Below are 14,815 nucleotides of genomic sequence, written 5' to 3' on the forward strand. Positions count from 1 at the left end.
CCCAGGCGCTTGAGCTCAGCAGCTTATGCCACATTGCGTGAAGGGAGGGGTCCTCAGTGAGTTCGGCCATCACGAGGGGCCAGTGGCGGGTCTGGTTTGTAACTAGTACTACTTTGCTTTCTGTATAGGATCAGTTTTAGTTCAAGTTAAAGGTATTTTGCTTGATAAGATTACATAATCAAATAGTTACTAATTATCCATACATCCAACATATGAGAAGGTAAAAATTGAGCATTTGTTGGCATGGTTTGCGTTTTTAAAGCCTTTTTGGAAGTGATCTTTGTTTGTTTGTTTTTGGCACTGGAGATTGAACTCAGGGGAACTCGACCACTGAGCCACATCCCCAGCCCTATTTTGTATTTTACTTAGAGACAGGGTTTCACTGAGTTGCTAAGTGCCTCGCTTTTGCTGAGGCTAGCTTTGAACTCACAATCCTCCTGCCTCAGCCTCTCTAGACACTGGGATTACAGGGGTACGCCGCTTCACCTAGCTATTTTTATTTATTTACTTATTTATTTATTATAATTGGTGCATGATTGTATTTTAAGAGTTAAGATTGTTAACTAATTTTTAAATTTCTTCTTCTCTGATCCTATTGTTACCAGTTTCTCTTTCAATGATGGGACCTCATGGATATATCTCTGCATCAGATTGGCCTCTGATGATTGTAAGTATTTCTCTTTTTTTTTCTTTTGAAAAATGAATTTTGTGTCCTAATTGGGAAGTAAAAATTTTAAGAGTGTAGGGATACTATCATTGGTAGCTAATGCTTTTGTTTTGTTTTGTTTTTTGTTTTTGGTGCTGGGGATTGAACCCAGGGCCTTGTGCATGTGAGGCAAGCACTCTACCACTGAGCTCTATCCCCAGCCCTGGTAGCTAATGCTTTGACATATCCTCTGTTTCTGGTTCCAAAGTGACTGGAAAGTAAAGGATTGAATATTCAAATGTAGAAACGTCAACTTCCAAATGGTTAGAAGCTATAACTGACTAAAATTGCTTTTCTTTCTACAGTTTTACATGGTGATGTGTATTGTTTATATATTATATGGTATACTCTGGCTGACGTGGTCTGCCTGTTACTGGAAAGATATATTAAGAATTCAGTTCTGGATTGCAGCTGTGATTTTCCTAGGAATGCTTGAAAAAGCAGTTTTTTATTCGGAATACCAAAACATCAACAGCACCGGACTATCAAGTAAGTTTTGAGGGTTGAGGGTCTCCATACCTATAGTCCTGCCTAGGAGTTGCCCAGCATCTGGGAGCAGAGCCTGGCAGGTGTCCCTTCCTGCAGGGGTGGGGAGGAGCTGTGTTGTAGATGAGGAGGAGGGAAGCCAAGAAGAGGCAGTCGCTGTGGGTCCTTGGTCTGGGCGAGCACGCCTCTTCGTTTTCTGTTTTCCTTCTTGATAGCTTTCCCTCCTGGAAAAAAGAAGATTCCCTTATTCCCTTTCTCTAAGGTTCAGCTTAGATTAAAACAACACCAAGTTCTGGACAGGAGGATTGAGAAGAGGCTGGTCCTTTTAAAATAGCCCCTTTTCCCATCCATCTTCTTTTCCCTTTTCTAAAAAAGAACAAAGGACACGTGACCACAGGGAATAAAGTCAGTGACATCACGGTGGACAATGCCTGGACCTTGCTGTGTCCTTTCCCACTTCTTCACTCCTGCGGGAGTGTCACCATCACTGTGTACATAGTGGGACGTGTGAGGAAGGGATGGCGTGTGCTAGGCTTCCCCAGGTGGCCTCCACGAGGCCAGGGAAATAGAGGCTCAGTTCCCTCACTGAAGCTGTGGAAAGGGGGAAGAGCTCAGGATGGTTGGATGTACTCCAAAATGTACTTCTTTTGTTTGTTTTTTGTTTTGTTTTGTAATTGTAGACAGAATGCCTTTATTTTATTTGTTTTATTTTTATGTGGTGCTAAGGATTGAATCCAGTGCCTCACACATGCTAGGCAAGTGCTCTGCCTCCGAACTACAGCCCCAGCCCCGAAATGTACTTCTGTATCAGTTATACGTGATCCTGGTACAGAGTTTCATGGACATCATTGTCTGCTGTTTATTTAAAAATACTCCAGGAAAAAAAAAACAGATGAAACATTTGTGATAACATTGATAATTACTGAAGCTGAGCTGGGGTTCATGGGAATTCACTCTACTGGTTTTTCCTTTTTGGGAATATGTGAAATTTGCCAAAATATGGCATTTAAAAGGGTTATGGAAGAGGATAAAGAAAGGCCAAGCGTGCAGGGTTGCCTGGTGGGGGAATTGATGCTGTAGAAGCATTTGTGGTGTGGTGTGGTGTGGTGTGCACACGCACATGCTCTAGCTCAGGATGAGGGACCGGTGGGTCTTCTGCTTACGGTGAAGCATTGCAGACTGCCAGAGAGGGCAGGTCAGCTGTGGTCATGCAGAGCTGAGAGTACAAAGGGTGGCCTGAACCTGGATGAGGAGCAGCAGAGGATGGAGGTCCGTGAAGAGATGAGAAGTCATTCGCCATCCTCAGGAATGCCAGGTCCTCCTGTGATGTTGCACCAGAAGGCTTGGAAGAGAAACCCTGTGCTGCCGTTCAGTGTCCTGTCGCATAGCAGAGGTGCCTGGAAATTAGGCATGGGCGGGTGTCCCTTCTGATGTTCCCAAGAGGGGATTCTGTAAAGTGAGCTGTCTTGCTCAGCATTGTTCTGGAAAAGCCACTAACAGGGTAGGAAGCAGTGGTTGTCAGGGCCCCTGAAAATAGGTTGTGTCAGGCTGATTTCTATCTTGTGAGCAGCTGGACTGGCAGCTGAGAAAATGTAATAAACTTAAGATAGCTAGGTTTTCCCAATGTATTTGTGGGGGTCTCTTGTGATTTCTTACAGACAAGATAGGAATATGAACTGAAACTGGTTATCAGAAGAGGTCATGCAGTCAGTCTTGTCCATTCTATTCAATTCTTTTCAGTTTTGTCACATTCTATTCAGTTTTGTGGATAATGAGAGCCTGGCAGGAGAATAAATACTTAGAGGCCTAGAGAGTCATTTTAAGTAGACCCTTTTCACCTGGAGATACATGATGTGACACAAAGAGACATGACATCTGAACGGGAAAGTGGAATTTAATGGGTAAGATCTTAAATTCGGGGTTGGAGTGCAGATTGCAGAAATATGGATGGCAAAGTTTTTAGAAGGATTTGAAGGTTGGGGCTGACGCAAAACGAACTCGGCATAGGCAGTTGAGAGGGCGGTTGCCTCCCACAAGCTCCTGCGGCCCTAGACTGACGTGAGAGCAGTCACCGGGGCGGAACTGAGAACGTGCTATAGGTCAGGCTGTTCCAGGAAGGTGTATCTGCACTGCTTGGGAAGGTGTATCTGCACTGCTTCAGAAGGGGCAGACGGTTCCGATGGAGCAGCGGGGGATTTGAAAGCACACCTCTCTTCCAACCTTTGTGTCTAACCCCTTCCTCACATTCTGGCCTCTCCTGGAGGCCTCCTTTCTGGTTTCTTGTAAAGCTGTGTCTCCTATCAGGATCTCTGTCCCCAATATACAGACTACATGTCACCTACCAACCCCTGAGGGCCTTACCAGCTTGCTAGCCTCTGTGTGCAGAAATGACATTCATCCTGCCTGTGAACCTGCCTTGTCTAATCCCAAGCTCACTGCCTGTCCAGGCTTTTCTCCTGCTGCTGCTAGACCTCGGCCACCTCCTTGCCTTCTTCCTTGCCCTCCAGTTCCCCACCTATCTGAGATGTTGGAAAGGCTCTTTTTGGGCTTCGTGCAGGACAGAGCTGAAAACACCAAGAGAGAAAGTGTCCGGGGCCTTGTTACTGGCCTTGAGCCCCAGCTGCTCTCTGAACATTTGCCTGCTTCTCTCCATCTTTGCTGCCAGGACTCGCCCTCTCTCGCTGAGGTTTCAGGATTGACCAGTCGAGTGTTTTTCTTGCCCTCAGCCTCTGCCCCCGACTCACCCCAGCCCCTGACCCCTACCCCCGACCCCATTGTGGGCCGAGCATCTTGGGAGGTCAAGCTGTCCCTTTTGTTGCAGTAGTCTGCTGATGTTTTCTGAGTGGCCAAATGAGTATATCGTCTTGGCTCTGCAGCCTGTGTCTGTTCTGACTTCTCAGTTCTGCTGTGGAGGGTCAGGCCTCCTCAGAGGACACGCAGGCAAGGGGCGTGGCTTTTCAATAGAACTTTACCAAAATAGACGCAAGGCTGGCTTTGCCCCTCTCACTCCTGGGTCCACTCGCCATTACTGAGTTCCCACTGCCCAAGCCCAGACTCCATAACAGGGCCCAGACCTGCATGAGTGGTCGTGCTTTGTCGCCAGGCTCTTTTCCCGGCATCCACATTCCCTGCCTGCTGTCGGCATGCCTGTGTGCTAGCTTCTCCTCCTCCCTCCTGCTCGCCTGGTGCATGCCGTTATCTCTGGGTCACCCTTTCTTTTCCCACCTACTTATGCTTAGCCTTCAAGTCCTATTGTAGATGTCACTTCTGTCACTTTTATCTGAGCTGTTCTGGACCCACTTCTGCCTCCCTGAGAGTGGATCAGATTGGGCTTCCTCCAGTCCCAGGGTTACTGTGTCACGTCCACCATGCAGGAAATAGGGTGAATTCTGTTTACTTGGGCAGAGTACAGGTCCCATGCAGGTAGGGATCAAGGTGTCTGTTCTGTTATAGCCACCCAGTGGGAGCATAACATGCGTGTGTGCATGCACGCGTGTGTATGTGATGCTGGAGTTCGAACCCAGGGCCTCAACACGGTGGCCAAGTGCTGGACTCCTAACAGATGCGTTTTACATAAGTAAGTGATGAAGGCATCCTGAGAAAGAATTCCGGTGGGTGTTATGACTTTCAGGTAGTCACAGGACAGGAAGAGGGAGAGTTGTGGGTAACCTCCAGGGGAAAGAACTGAGGATGCTCAGGAGACAGGCATCGGGTGACAGAAGAGCACTGCCAGCAGAGCTGAGCACATTTGGAGCGAATTCTTCAGGAGACTATGGCTTCTCCATCCCTGAGGTTTCAAACATCAGTTGGCTTGGAGAAGAACTTTTAAAGAAAATCTGGCTAATTGTTCTGAGTTCAGACTGTAGTTGTTCATAGTACACGTCTAACATCTTGGGTGGAAGGCCTTCAAGGTACACACAGTGAAGTACTTTCTTTTTTCCCCCTCAGCCCAAGGCTTATTGATATTCGCCGAGTTGATATCTGCAGTTAAGAGGACGTTGGCCCGCCTCCTGGTGATCATTGTGAGCTTGGGCTATGGTATTGTGAAGTAAGTAGTGGGGCATGGGAAACATACCCTGTCTCTTACCTAGTACACATTATGATCTTGGTGGAACTGGATCATTATGCAAATCCCCAAGGGGAAAATCTGCAAGAAAATGGTTTTAAGAGACTTCCCGGACTGGGGCTGTAGCTTAGTGGTAGAACATTTGCCTAGCATACGCAGGATCCTAGGTCCCATCCTCGGCCAAAAAAAGTAAAAAGATTCCCATGTACTAGTTATTTTATGTTATTTTCAAGTAAGTATTCTGAATTTGAATTCTAATAACTTTATAGTTAGGTTAACAAAGTGTGAACTTGAAGGATGATGGAAAATCTGAAATGATTCTTGAAATTCAAGCCATTTTGTTTTCTAGCCAGTACAGGAAAGCTTTTAAAATCACATTTGAGTGTTACAGAGTTGATTAGACACCGTGTCAGCAGGATTTCTAATGGACCTGCCCGTTCCCTGAGGACCTCACTAGCCTGGAGCCCCCGCAGGCCTTTCCTCTCCTGTGACTCCCTGGGTGTGAGTCGGGAGAACTCGTCCTCTTTATCCTCACTGCTGTTTTCAGACCATTGTTCTCCCTGCCTTCCTCAATTCTCTTACTCCCAGAAGCTCACGCCTCCAGATGGTCCCCTGGGTCCCCTTCTGCATCTTCTCAAGGTGCTCTGTGGGCTGCCAGACTCCTGCCCTTCATCTTCCTCCCCAGCGCCCCCCCTGCTGGAGTTCCCCGTGCTTCCTGGTCCTGGGCACATGGGCTCATGCCCTCCTCTCCTGTCCCTGGTTTCAGCTCCTCCCACTGCTGGTCTCCGTGGTCGTTTTCTACACTTGACTGTCATGCTTAAGCACACCCTCTTCCTAGTTTTAATTTTAATTTTTAACAATACCTTTTCAACTGCCGTCTCCTCTTTCCTGTCTCTCATAAATTGGCTTCTGTTCTTTCTGTCCCCAGTGTGCCCTCTGACCTTTGGGCCCTAGCACCTTCAGTGTCCCTTTCCCTGTGTGTCCTCACTTGGCTTCTCTGGCTTAGCTTCCTTGGTCCCGCAGGGTTCTTGCCCCTCCTGCCGCCCTTTCTCTTGGTCAGCCTTCTCGACAGCAGCCCAGTCCAGCCGGGTAAGTCCAGTTTTGCGACTGTGTCAGACTCACCCCTGCACAGGGACATCTGCCTGGGACGGCACTGGCCCTCACTGCCCTGTGCACTTGAGCTACTGCTGGGGTCTCTCCTAGACCCCGTTGCAGAGCAGCTTCACCCCTCTTCTCAAGTCTCCACCCTTGCCCACCCCCTCACAGCTGCCCCTGGCTCTCTTCTAGCTGAGAGTCTTCTGACTGTGGTCCTCAGGTCCTGGCTTGCTGGGACACCCACTACACCTCCTCTCTTGGCCACGCACACATCTCTGCCCTGTGCCCCTGCAGCAGTTCCAGTTTCCCTGTCTTGATTTTCCTCCCCAGTGGGTTGCTCTGTTTCTACCATTTATAAAAGCAAGGTCCCCAAATCCCCCCATGGTCCTCCCTGCTCCTACCTCACTTCTCGTCACCATGTGCGGTGCGACTTCTCCCATGAGCATCCTGCACTTGTCACTCCAACTTCCCATGTACTCTTGACATCCCCAGGGGAGGTTCTGCCCCCACTGATCCACCGAGACCCCTCTTGTCAGGTCACCATGACCTCCCCTTGCCTGTCCACGTGGCGCTGCTTAGGCTGGTCAGGGGTCCAGCTGTTAGCTTCTGTTCGAGCCCTGGCTTTGCTCAGTTTGCAGAGTGCCTTGGGAGTTCTGTCCTCAGTCACTGGCTGTTCCTTCCTCAGCTCCCTTGCTGAGCCCCAGCCTTGGAGTGCCCACATTGGGCTTCCGACTCCACTCGATTTTGCCTTGGTCGGCCTCTTGACAAAATCCCAGCCTTGACAGGTCCAGCTTTCCCTCTGCACCAGACTCCAGTGCTTCCTCCCCATCCAGACCTGTGCTCCTCCGCCATCTCCCAGGACTCCAGTAGTGCATGCTGAGTGGCCCCCGGCCCTTCATCTTTTTTATAAAGCCACCCAGTGTGGCCATTAGTATTTATTGCCTGTCCCCCCACACTTAAGTGTGAGTCCCAGGGGGCAGGAGCCTTGCTGGTCTTGGGTCCTTGACCCTGAGCCAAGTGTAGTCCTTAGCAGGTACTCAGTAACCTGCACCGAATGCCTGCTTGTGCGTGTGAGCTTGGGTTTCAGGGAGTTGAAAAGGCTGTAGGCAGGAGGCCTTTTTTTTCACTGGGGTCACTAAGATTCCTTCTCAAATGCTCTGTGTGGCCTGTACGGTAGACAGCATAGACCCTGTGGTCAGGGTCCGGCCCTGCAGTGCAGGTCTGGCTGTGAGCTTCAGCACCAGCAGTGTGCTGGAGCTTGGGTGGGGCGGGGCACAGGCCCTTGCTGAATAGCCCTCCACTGCTGGCTTCTCCTGTTGGACTCTCCACTCTGGTTTGCTGGTTATAACTAGAAGATTCACTAAATTAGGTAAATATTTTTAAAGATTAATTATGGACTTTAATCTTTATTTAGATTTTATTTCAAAATGACTGCCTTATTTTTTTCAAAATCAGGTTTTATTCTGGTAGATTCAGAAGAGGGTTTTTTGTATTCTAAATGTATGTGCTGCAGTCAATTCTGACTTATAAATGTCATGAAATGTTCTTTATTTTCATATTATTGATTATAAAAAACACTACCTTTGCATTTCTCTAGTTCATTTGTGTTTTGCAAGTCAGAAATGTTATTTTAAACTTCTCAGTTTAAAGAATGAAACTAGATTCTGTTAGTGCTCCTGTTCCAAGTGGCACAGGCAGAGATCAGAGGAAAGCCCTGGAGTCCATCTGTCCTTCATGTCAGAAGAGCAATGAGTGGCCTCCAGGCAGACCTTTCTCACAACAGTTTGTAGTAGGAGTCCTGCCAGTGGCCATTGGAAGTGGTCACTTAGCTTCTCAGTTTCCATAGCCTTCTGGTCCACTTGACAGAAACAGTATCCGATTGTGGTCATTGTGTTGCTTGAAGTTGAGCGGAGTCCTCTGGCACTCTGCTGTCCTCGAGCTGCGCTTCCCTGGCGCCTGTGCAGCTTCAGGTACTACAGGAAGGGACCGATAGGAAGACCACTGCATCCTGGGACAGTGCCTCCCAGGCTGGGGCAGACTGAGCTGCTTAGAGGTGCCCTACCCTTGTGCCATGCTCTCACGGCCTTCCCTTCCTCTGTCTCCCTTGGCTGCAGGCCACGTCTAGGAACCGTCATGCACCGGGTGATTGGACTGGGACTGCTCTACTTCATCTTTGCTGCTCTGGAGGGTGTGATGAGAGTCACTGGGGTAAGAACTGCATGATTCCCACCACCCCTTTTATTCTTTTTAATACTTATTTTGTTTTTTCAGTTTGACACAGTAGTTTTTTGTTTTTTGTTTTTTTAATGTGGTGCTGAGGATCAAACCCAGGACCTCGAATGTGCTAGGCAAGTGCTCTACCGCTGAGCCAGAACCCCAGCCCACCCACCAACCCTTTTTTATTGTTGCTGTGAAACATGTTTTAGCTCCTGAGATGATTTTTTTTTTTAATTCACAATTCACAATAGCAAGACTGTGGAACCAACCTAGATGCCCTTCAATAGACGAATGGATAAAAAAAAATATGGCATTTATACACAATGGAGTATTACTCTGCATTAAAAAATGACAAAATCATAGAATTTGCAGGGAAATGGATGGCATTAGAGCAGATTATGCTAAGTGAAGCTAGCCAATCCCTAAAAAACAAATGCCAAACGTCTTCTTTGATATAAGGAGAGTAACTAAGACCAGAGTAGGGACGAAGAGCAGGAGAAGAAGATTAACATTAAATAGGGATGAGAGGTGGGAGGGAAAGGGAGAGAGAAGGGAAATTGCATGGAAATGGAAGGAGACCCTCAGGGTTATACATACAAGAGGAAGTGAGGGGAAAGGAAAAAATAATACAAGGGGGAGAAATGAATGACAGTAGAGGGGGTAGAGAGAGAAGAGGGGAGGGGAGGGGAGGGGAGGGGAGGGGAGGGGGGATAGTAGAGGATAGGAAAGGCAGCAGAACACAACAGACACTAGTATGGCAATATGTAAATCAATGGATGTGTAACTGATGTGATTCTGCAATCTGTATATGGGGTAAAAATGGGAGTTCATAACCCACTTGAATCAAAGTGTGAAATATGATATATCAAGAAATTTGTAATGTTTTGAACAACCAACAATAAAAAAATTAAAATAAATTGGATCCAGTAAAAAAAAAAAAAAAAAAAAAAAAAAAAGATCCCAGAAATTTTATTAAGAAAGACCCCAGCAGAGCTTTTTTCCCTGAGATATTTACCTTTTTGGGTACTTCCTAAAGGAGAAGTCTAAACAGAGTCCTTTTTAAGATGACATGATGTTCTCCCCAGAATCAGCTCCATCTCAGACTGTCCAGTGGTTCTTCATAAAGAACATTGTCTGTGCCATTTTCAGTCTGTACACATTCATATCTTCCTTCATTCTGGATTTTAAGATGTGTCAAGTGGACAAAGTCAATGACACCTTCCAGGCATATCAGCATGACATCTCATCGCTTCCCTAAGTCTTACTGGTTGTGAGATTTCTCTGTCTCTTGTGGCTATTTTGGGGGTTCAGCAGGCCCCATTGTTAGGCCCAGGAGATACGTTGGGAACAGAGACTTGAGCGACCTGGGCAGCAGTGTTGCTGGTGAGGAAGGGGTGATGTCTTCATCTGTGAGGACCTCGCCATGTCCCGCTTTGGCTTTTCTTAATATTCAACTGGGCTGGGTGATTAAGGTGACTGTACCCTACTTTGTGATGCCACCCAGAGTGACCTTTGGGTTAAATGTGTGAATCAGATCATTGTGCATAGGGGAGCGTGTGTGTGTCACCACAAAAGCTTCTCTCACATACTGAATCTGACCCCAAAGCAGGACATCTGTCCAGTGAATGTCAAAGCCTCATTTCTCTTCCTCTCATGTGGTACATCCATACCTGTTAAATACACCTGCTCTTTTTTTCTTTTAGTAGATTTATTTTTTCATAATAATAATGAACTCTGAATTTACATTTATATAATTCACACGAAATTTTTCTTTGCTAAAAAGAAAATAGAGAAGATACCTACTCCACATTTAAGTGGAGCACATAAATTGCATTTCCTTAACCTTCTACCTAACATTTTAGTGACTGTTTTAAATATGGCTCATATGGCTCATATGGCTCAGGGTGAAGTCTCGGTTTGTGTTTGCCTCAGGTGCAACCCTCCTTGTTTTACTTCCTGTGCCTCTTCACACAGTGGGGAGTCTGGTTCATTAGCAGTCCTGGCCGGAGGTTTGCTGAGAGGGAGGAGATTGGCAGCTGCTCAGGCGAGACTTGGGACTCAGTGCTTTTTATTTGCTAGCCCATAATAGTTTTGCATTGCTATTATCAAGTGAGCTGGTGACCAGTTGACATTTGTTACTGCCAAACAGATCATTTTCACATGCTAAACACAGTTCTCTTAAGAGAGAAAATTTTTTATGTGACATCACACAGTGATAAAATAAACTGAATTGTTTTCCTTTATCAGATAATAATTGCTAAACTGTGATGAAACTTACATTCAGGCTTCCCTGTTTTTATCTTCCAGGGTTCTAACCACTTAGCTGTTGTCTTGGGTGACATTATTTTAGCAGTTATTGACTCCATTTTTGTGTGGTTCATATCCTTTACTGTGTCCTTCTAAAACAGTTTGTTGTATCATTAAAATCAGATTACTTTTAATTCGTAATAATGATAGAATGAAATGTGGTTATGAATTATTGTTATCTTAGTATATAAGTTTAGTTGAAGGTGAAGAAGTAATAACTCCCCAGATAAGGACTGTCTTTGTATTTTCTGTTTAATTCCGCCAGAATTTAGATGCTTTGTGTGTACCTTGTACTGATGAGACATGGGTGAAAAAGACTGTCCCTGCATCCCTTAAGAGGGGACAGATATATAACTAGCAGCAATACTGCAGTAGCAATTGCCTTTTTAGAGTGGTTAATATGAACAGAGGGAGGAGAAATTAATTCTGGCGTAAAACCAAGGAAGCCTTCACAGGAACGATAACACTGACTTTGAAACCGACAGGACAGGGGCACTTATCAGGAGGACTGGGAAAGACTTTCAGGAAGAAATGAGGGGAATAGATCGTAGGAAGAGGACAGTGGCAGACTGTCCGGGCAGCTTTCCTGCTGGGCACGTGTGTTGTGAATTGAGCAGGTGGGACAGAGGAAGGACAGCACGGGGTGCAAGTCCCTCTAGCAGCTGCTGTGGAGAGCGGGAAAGTCACGACAAGTGGGTGGCATGACTCGGGAGTGCTGCGAGGTGACCTGGAGGAGGAGACAGGAAGTCTGGTCAGGAGTCACTTGCAGGGCCCTCAAGACCTACTAAGGGTCATAAAGATGTAAGCCCAGCAGTAGCGTTGCTAGAAATGGGTTCTCAAAGGTCTCAGGTGTATCCTTGGGGCTACTGGCGGCAGTGTGGCAGTTCTCGGGGTGGTGAAATTGGAGAATGAGCCAAAATGAAGGTGATTTGGGCAGCCCAGGGAAGAGAGTTGGCGGTGTCAGCCCGGGCTGGACGCAGCTCTGAGGTGGAGTGCTGGGCCTGGTGTGCAGGAAGCCCTGGGTCCCACCCCGGCACTGCCAGAAGTACAAATAAAAACATCACAGCTTTGATTTGCAGAGGGGTCGAGCTGGAGCCAAGGGTCAGATCAGAAGTCGTGTGGTGGGAGAAGGTGGCAGCTGTGACATCACCCAAGGAGAATAGGCGGCCCAGTGAAGTAAGGAGCTGGGCTGGTGCCTCGCTGCAGGGGAAGACGAGGCTGAAAGCGGGAGCAGAGCTGAGGGAGGTGGCAGGGCAGGGGACCACACTGGGGAGACAGACCTGTGCTGTTGAGATTGCCGTGCCACGTGCAGGGCTGGGAAGGGCAGGCATGGAGCAGGCTCTGGTGGAGGGGCTGCGGCGTGTGGCAGTGGGGGCACTGTGGGGACAGTGGCAACTGGGTCCTGCAGGGACCTGAGTCATAGGTTAAAGGTGAAGATCCCTGTCCTTTTTTCCTCTGTGGTGAGACTGGGGGAAATGGGAGGAATTCTAGAGAAGATGTGAGCTGGTCAGAGCAGAGTTGAGGTTGTGCGTACCCTGGACGTGGTCTGTCTCTCCCACCTTACAACCTTGTTGACACTGTCCTGGTTGATAGGTTTCATGTTTTACCATGTTCTTTTTGTTTCCACTCTGTAACACTCTCATCTTTCGCCATTTAATTTTTTTTTACTGTTTCCCTTGCATTCTTTTCATTTTCTCATCTGTTTCTCACAGGAAGGCCCAGAGGGCTTGAGCTTGCCTATGTCTCTTCTCTACAGGGAAGACCTCCTTCTCCCAGGTTTGCTGGCGGAGGGAGCCCTGCCCATGGCTTCTCTGAGCCCCATGTGGGATGTTTTCTAAGCCTGGCCTGTCTATTCTTTAAAGTCCCTATTTGTGAACTCTAAGTGTTTTTGTGAACTTTCAAATTGAAAAAACAGTTATGTATATGTGAACTTCCAAGTTGGAAAAACAACTCTGGACTTAATTCATTATCCTTTCTCTTCAGAGCAGTGGTTCTTGACCTTCTTTGAGTACTGGATCAGAAATGGCTTTGGAAATACATGAAAGCCGTAGGAGCTCCCCCACAGAACATGCCCCACTCCAGGAGCCCTGCCCACAGGGGCTGTTGCAGACTCCTGAATTATGCTTACAGGCCCTCTGAGGTGCCTCCTTAAGAAGTAGCACCCTCTGGGCTTGGGGCACACTCCTGCTACTCGGGAGGCTGAGACAGGAGCTGTGCAAGTTCCAGGCTACCCTGGGCACTTACTCGAGGCCCTGTCTCAGTCTCTGTCTCAGGCCCTGCCAAAATGTGCTCATGGGTTCAACCCCCAGTACCAGGAAAAAGAAAACAGAAGTCCAGAAATTAGAATTGCCTTGGTGAGAGGAAGGAAATCTAGTATCCATTTCTGCTGGATCCTGAACTTTTGAGGTTCGCCTTCAGATTGCTGTTGGCTAATTTCCACTATTAAAGCAGAAAGTCTGCTGTATGTATAAAACCAAAAACAGAAGAGACCCCAGCGTATGTTCCCAATGATCACAGATGACAAATGAGAAGTAGGGCACGATAGATACAGAACTGAATGCTTCGACCAAAGACTTTGCTTCCTCTGAATCTGAGGAACTTACGTGGCTACTCCTGTAAGAACTTGACCCTCAAGGAAGACAGGAGAGCCGCGACTCTCCGAAGCCCAGCTTTTCTCATGTGTGCTTCCACTTTCTCTGCTGTTGTGTTTTGCTGTTTTGCTGCAGGCGAGTGATTCTGACCTTGTCCTTCTGGCCAGCCTGCCTCTCTCCCTGCTCGACTCGGGCTTGTGCTGGTGGATATCCTTTCCTAGCACAAGCTGGGACCTCACTGGGGACAAGCCTGTTGCTCTTGCTGCTGCTTTCCTATCACGGGAGGAGTGGTTTAAACTGTACCCAAAATAGCAGTGTGTTGGTAAGTGAAGGCTTAGGCAGCTTCCCCTTTACTTTTGATATTTTTATTCCCTGGCTTTTAAAAAACATTTCCAAATGATTAAACAAGGCCAGGTTTTTTCATCTTGCTGTTTAAGGAATAAAAGCATTTTTGTAAGTTCTGACAGTAGCTCTGGTAGATTGGGTTATGTTACTTTAGAAATTGATGTTCTTTGTAACATTCACCATTCAGGAACACTGAAAAGCAGTTTTGTAGCTTTACCAACTACTTTAGTTTTCATATGAAAACAAGTTTTTGATTTATGAAATATTTAGAATTTAAAATAGGCATAAACGCTCCCTTCTAGTGCCCAGCTCTGCCCGGGCAATGTTCAGTTCACAAGCAACGCTGGCTGGTCTGCTCCAGAGGGAACCAGGGTCAAGGCAGAGATCTGGCTGCAATCCTTGCTTCTGAAAGGCGACATTACCTGAATCCAGGTTCAGAAATCCCTGCATTTGTGTTCTGGGAAAAGTCTGCTACAGAGAAGCCCCCCCCACACAGGATGTGAATGCCTAGCTGACCTCTTGGTATCCGCTGACCAGTCTGCACCAGATACTGTCTGGACCACACTTTAAGCCCTCTTCTTCCTGACTGCCCTGAACTTTGACCCATAGCCCGAGCCTGCATAGCCCTCTGGAAGGCCTTCTCTCACCTGCTGACCTCAAGGAAATCCCCAGTCAAATCCAGTCCCACACCCACTCCTGTTCCCTTCTTGCTGGCCTCACCCTTCTCTGCCTGACCTTTGTGACTCTTAGAGACCTGTAGTCTTCCTCCTCCCGTACAGTAGCCCTCCCCTCTTTGGTAGTGTGTCCAGGAAGGTCTCCACCTACTGAAGTTCTAGTTTATACTGCATACGTTTTTTTAATCTATAGAATGGAGCTGGTAGATGACCTAACTTCCCAATTGTGGTCTTTCAGAAAATAAAAGGAGAATAGACCAGAAAAAAACAAAACAAAACAGGAGAGAAGCAAACAGGCAAGCTTGAGCCAAACAGCACATCCAGGGAC

The 14,815-nt window shown here is 47.2% G+C and overlaps 1 protein-coding gene across 3 annotated transcripts in view; it reads left to right on the forward strand.

The window, feature by feature from the left end:
* The window catches only part of Tmem87b (transmembrane protein 87B), a 53,162-nt gene that overhangs the window by 13,171 nt on the left and 25,176 nt on the right, over window positions 1-14,815 (forward strand). For 2 of the 3 annotated variants that reach the window (XM_058585161.1, XM_058585162.1), the window contains exons 7-11: window positions 606-667; window positions 1,012-1,195; window positions 5,141-5,240; window positions 8,468-8,561; window positions 10,878-10,948. In XM_058585161.1, the coding sequence (XP_058441144.1) occupies window positions 606-667; window positions 1,012-1,195; window positions 5,141-5,240; window positions 8,468-8,561; window positions 10,878-10,948 (511 nt within the window). Of the gene's footprint in view, window positions 1-605; window positions 668-1,011; window positions 1,196-5,140; window positions 5,241-8,467; window positions 8,562-10,877; window positions 10,949-13,603; window positions 13,676-14,815 lie in introns of all 3 variants that reach the window. The other variant, XM_046462818.2, reaches the window with a different exon arrangement.

The sequence above is a fragment of the Marmota monax genome, unplaced genomic scaffold, assembly GCF_021218885.2.
Source record: "Marmota monax isolate L192 unplaced genomic scaffold, Marmota_monax_Labrador192_F-V1.1 WCK01_AAM20220418_F8-fsc00245, whole genome shotgun sequence".
Taxonomy (NCBI): Eukaryota; Metazoa; Chordata; class Mammalia; order Rodentia; family Sciuridae; genus Marmota; species Marmota monax.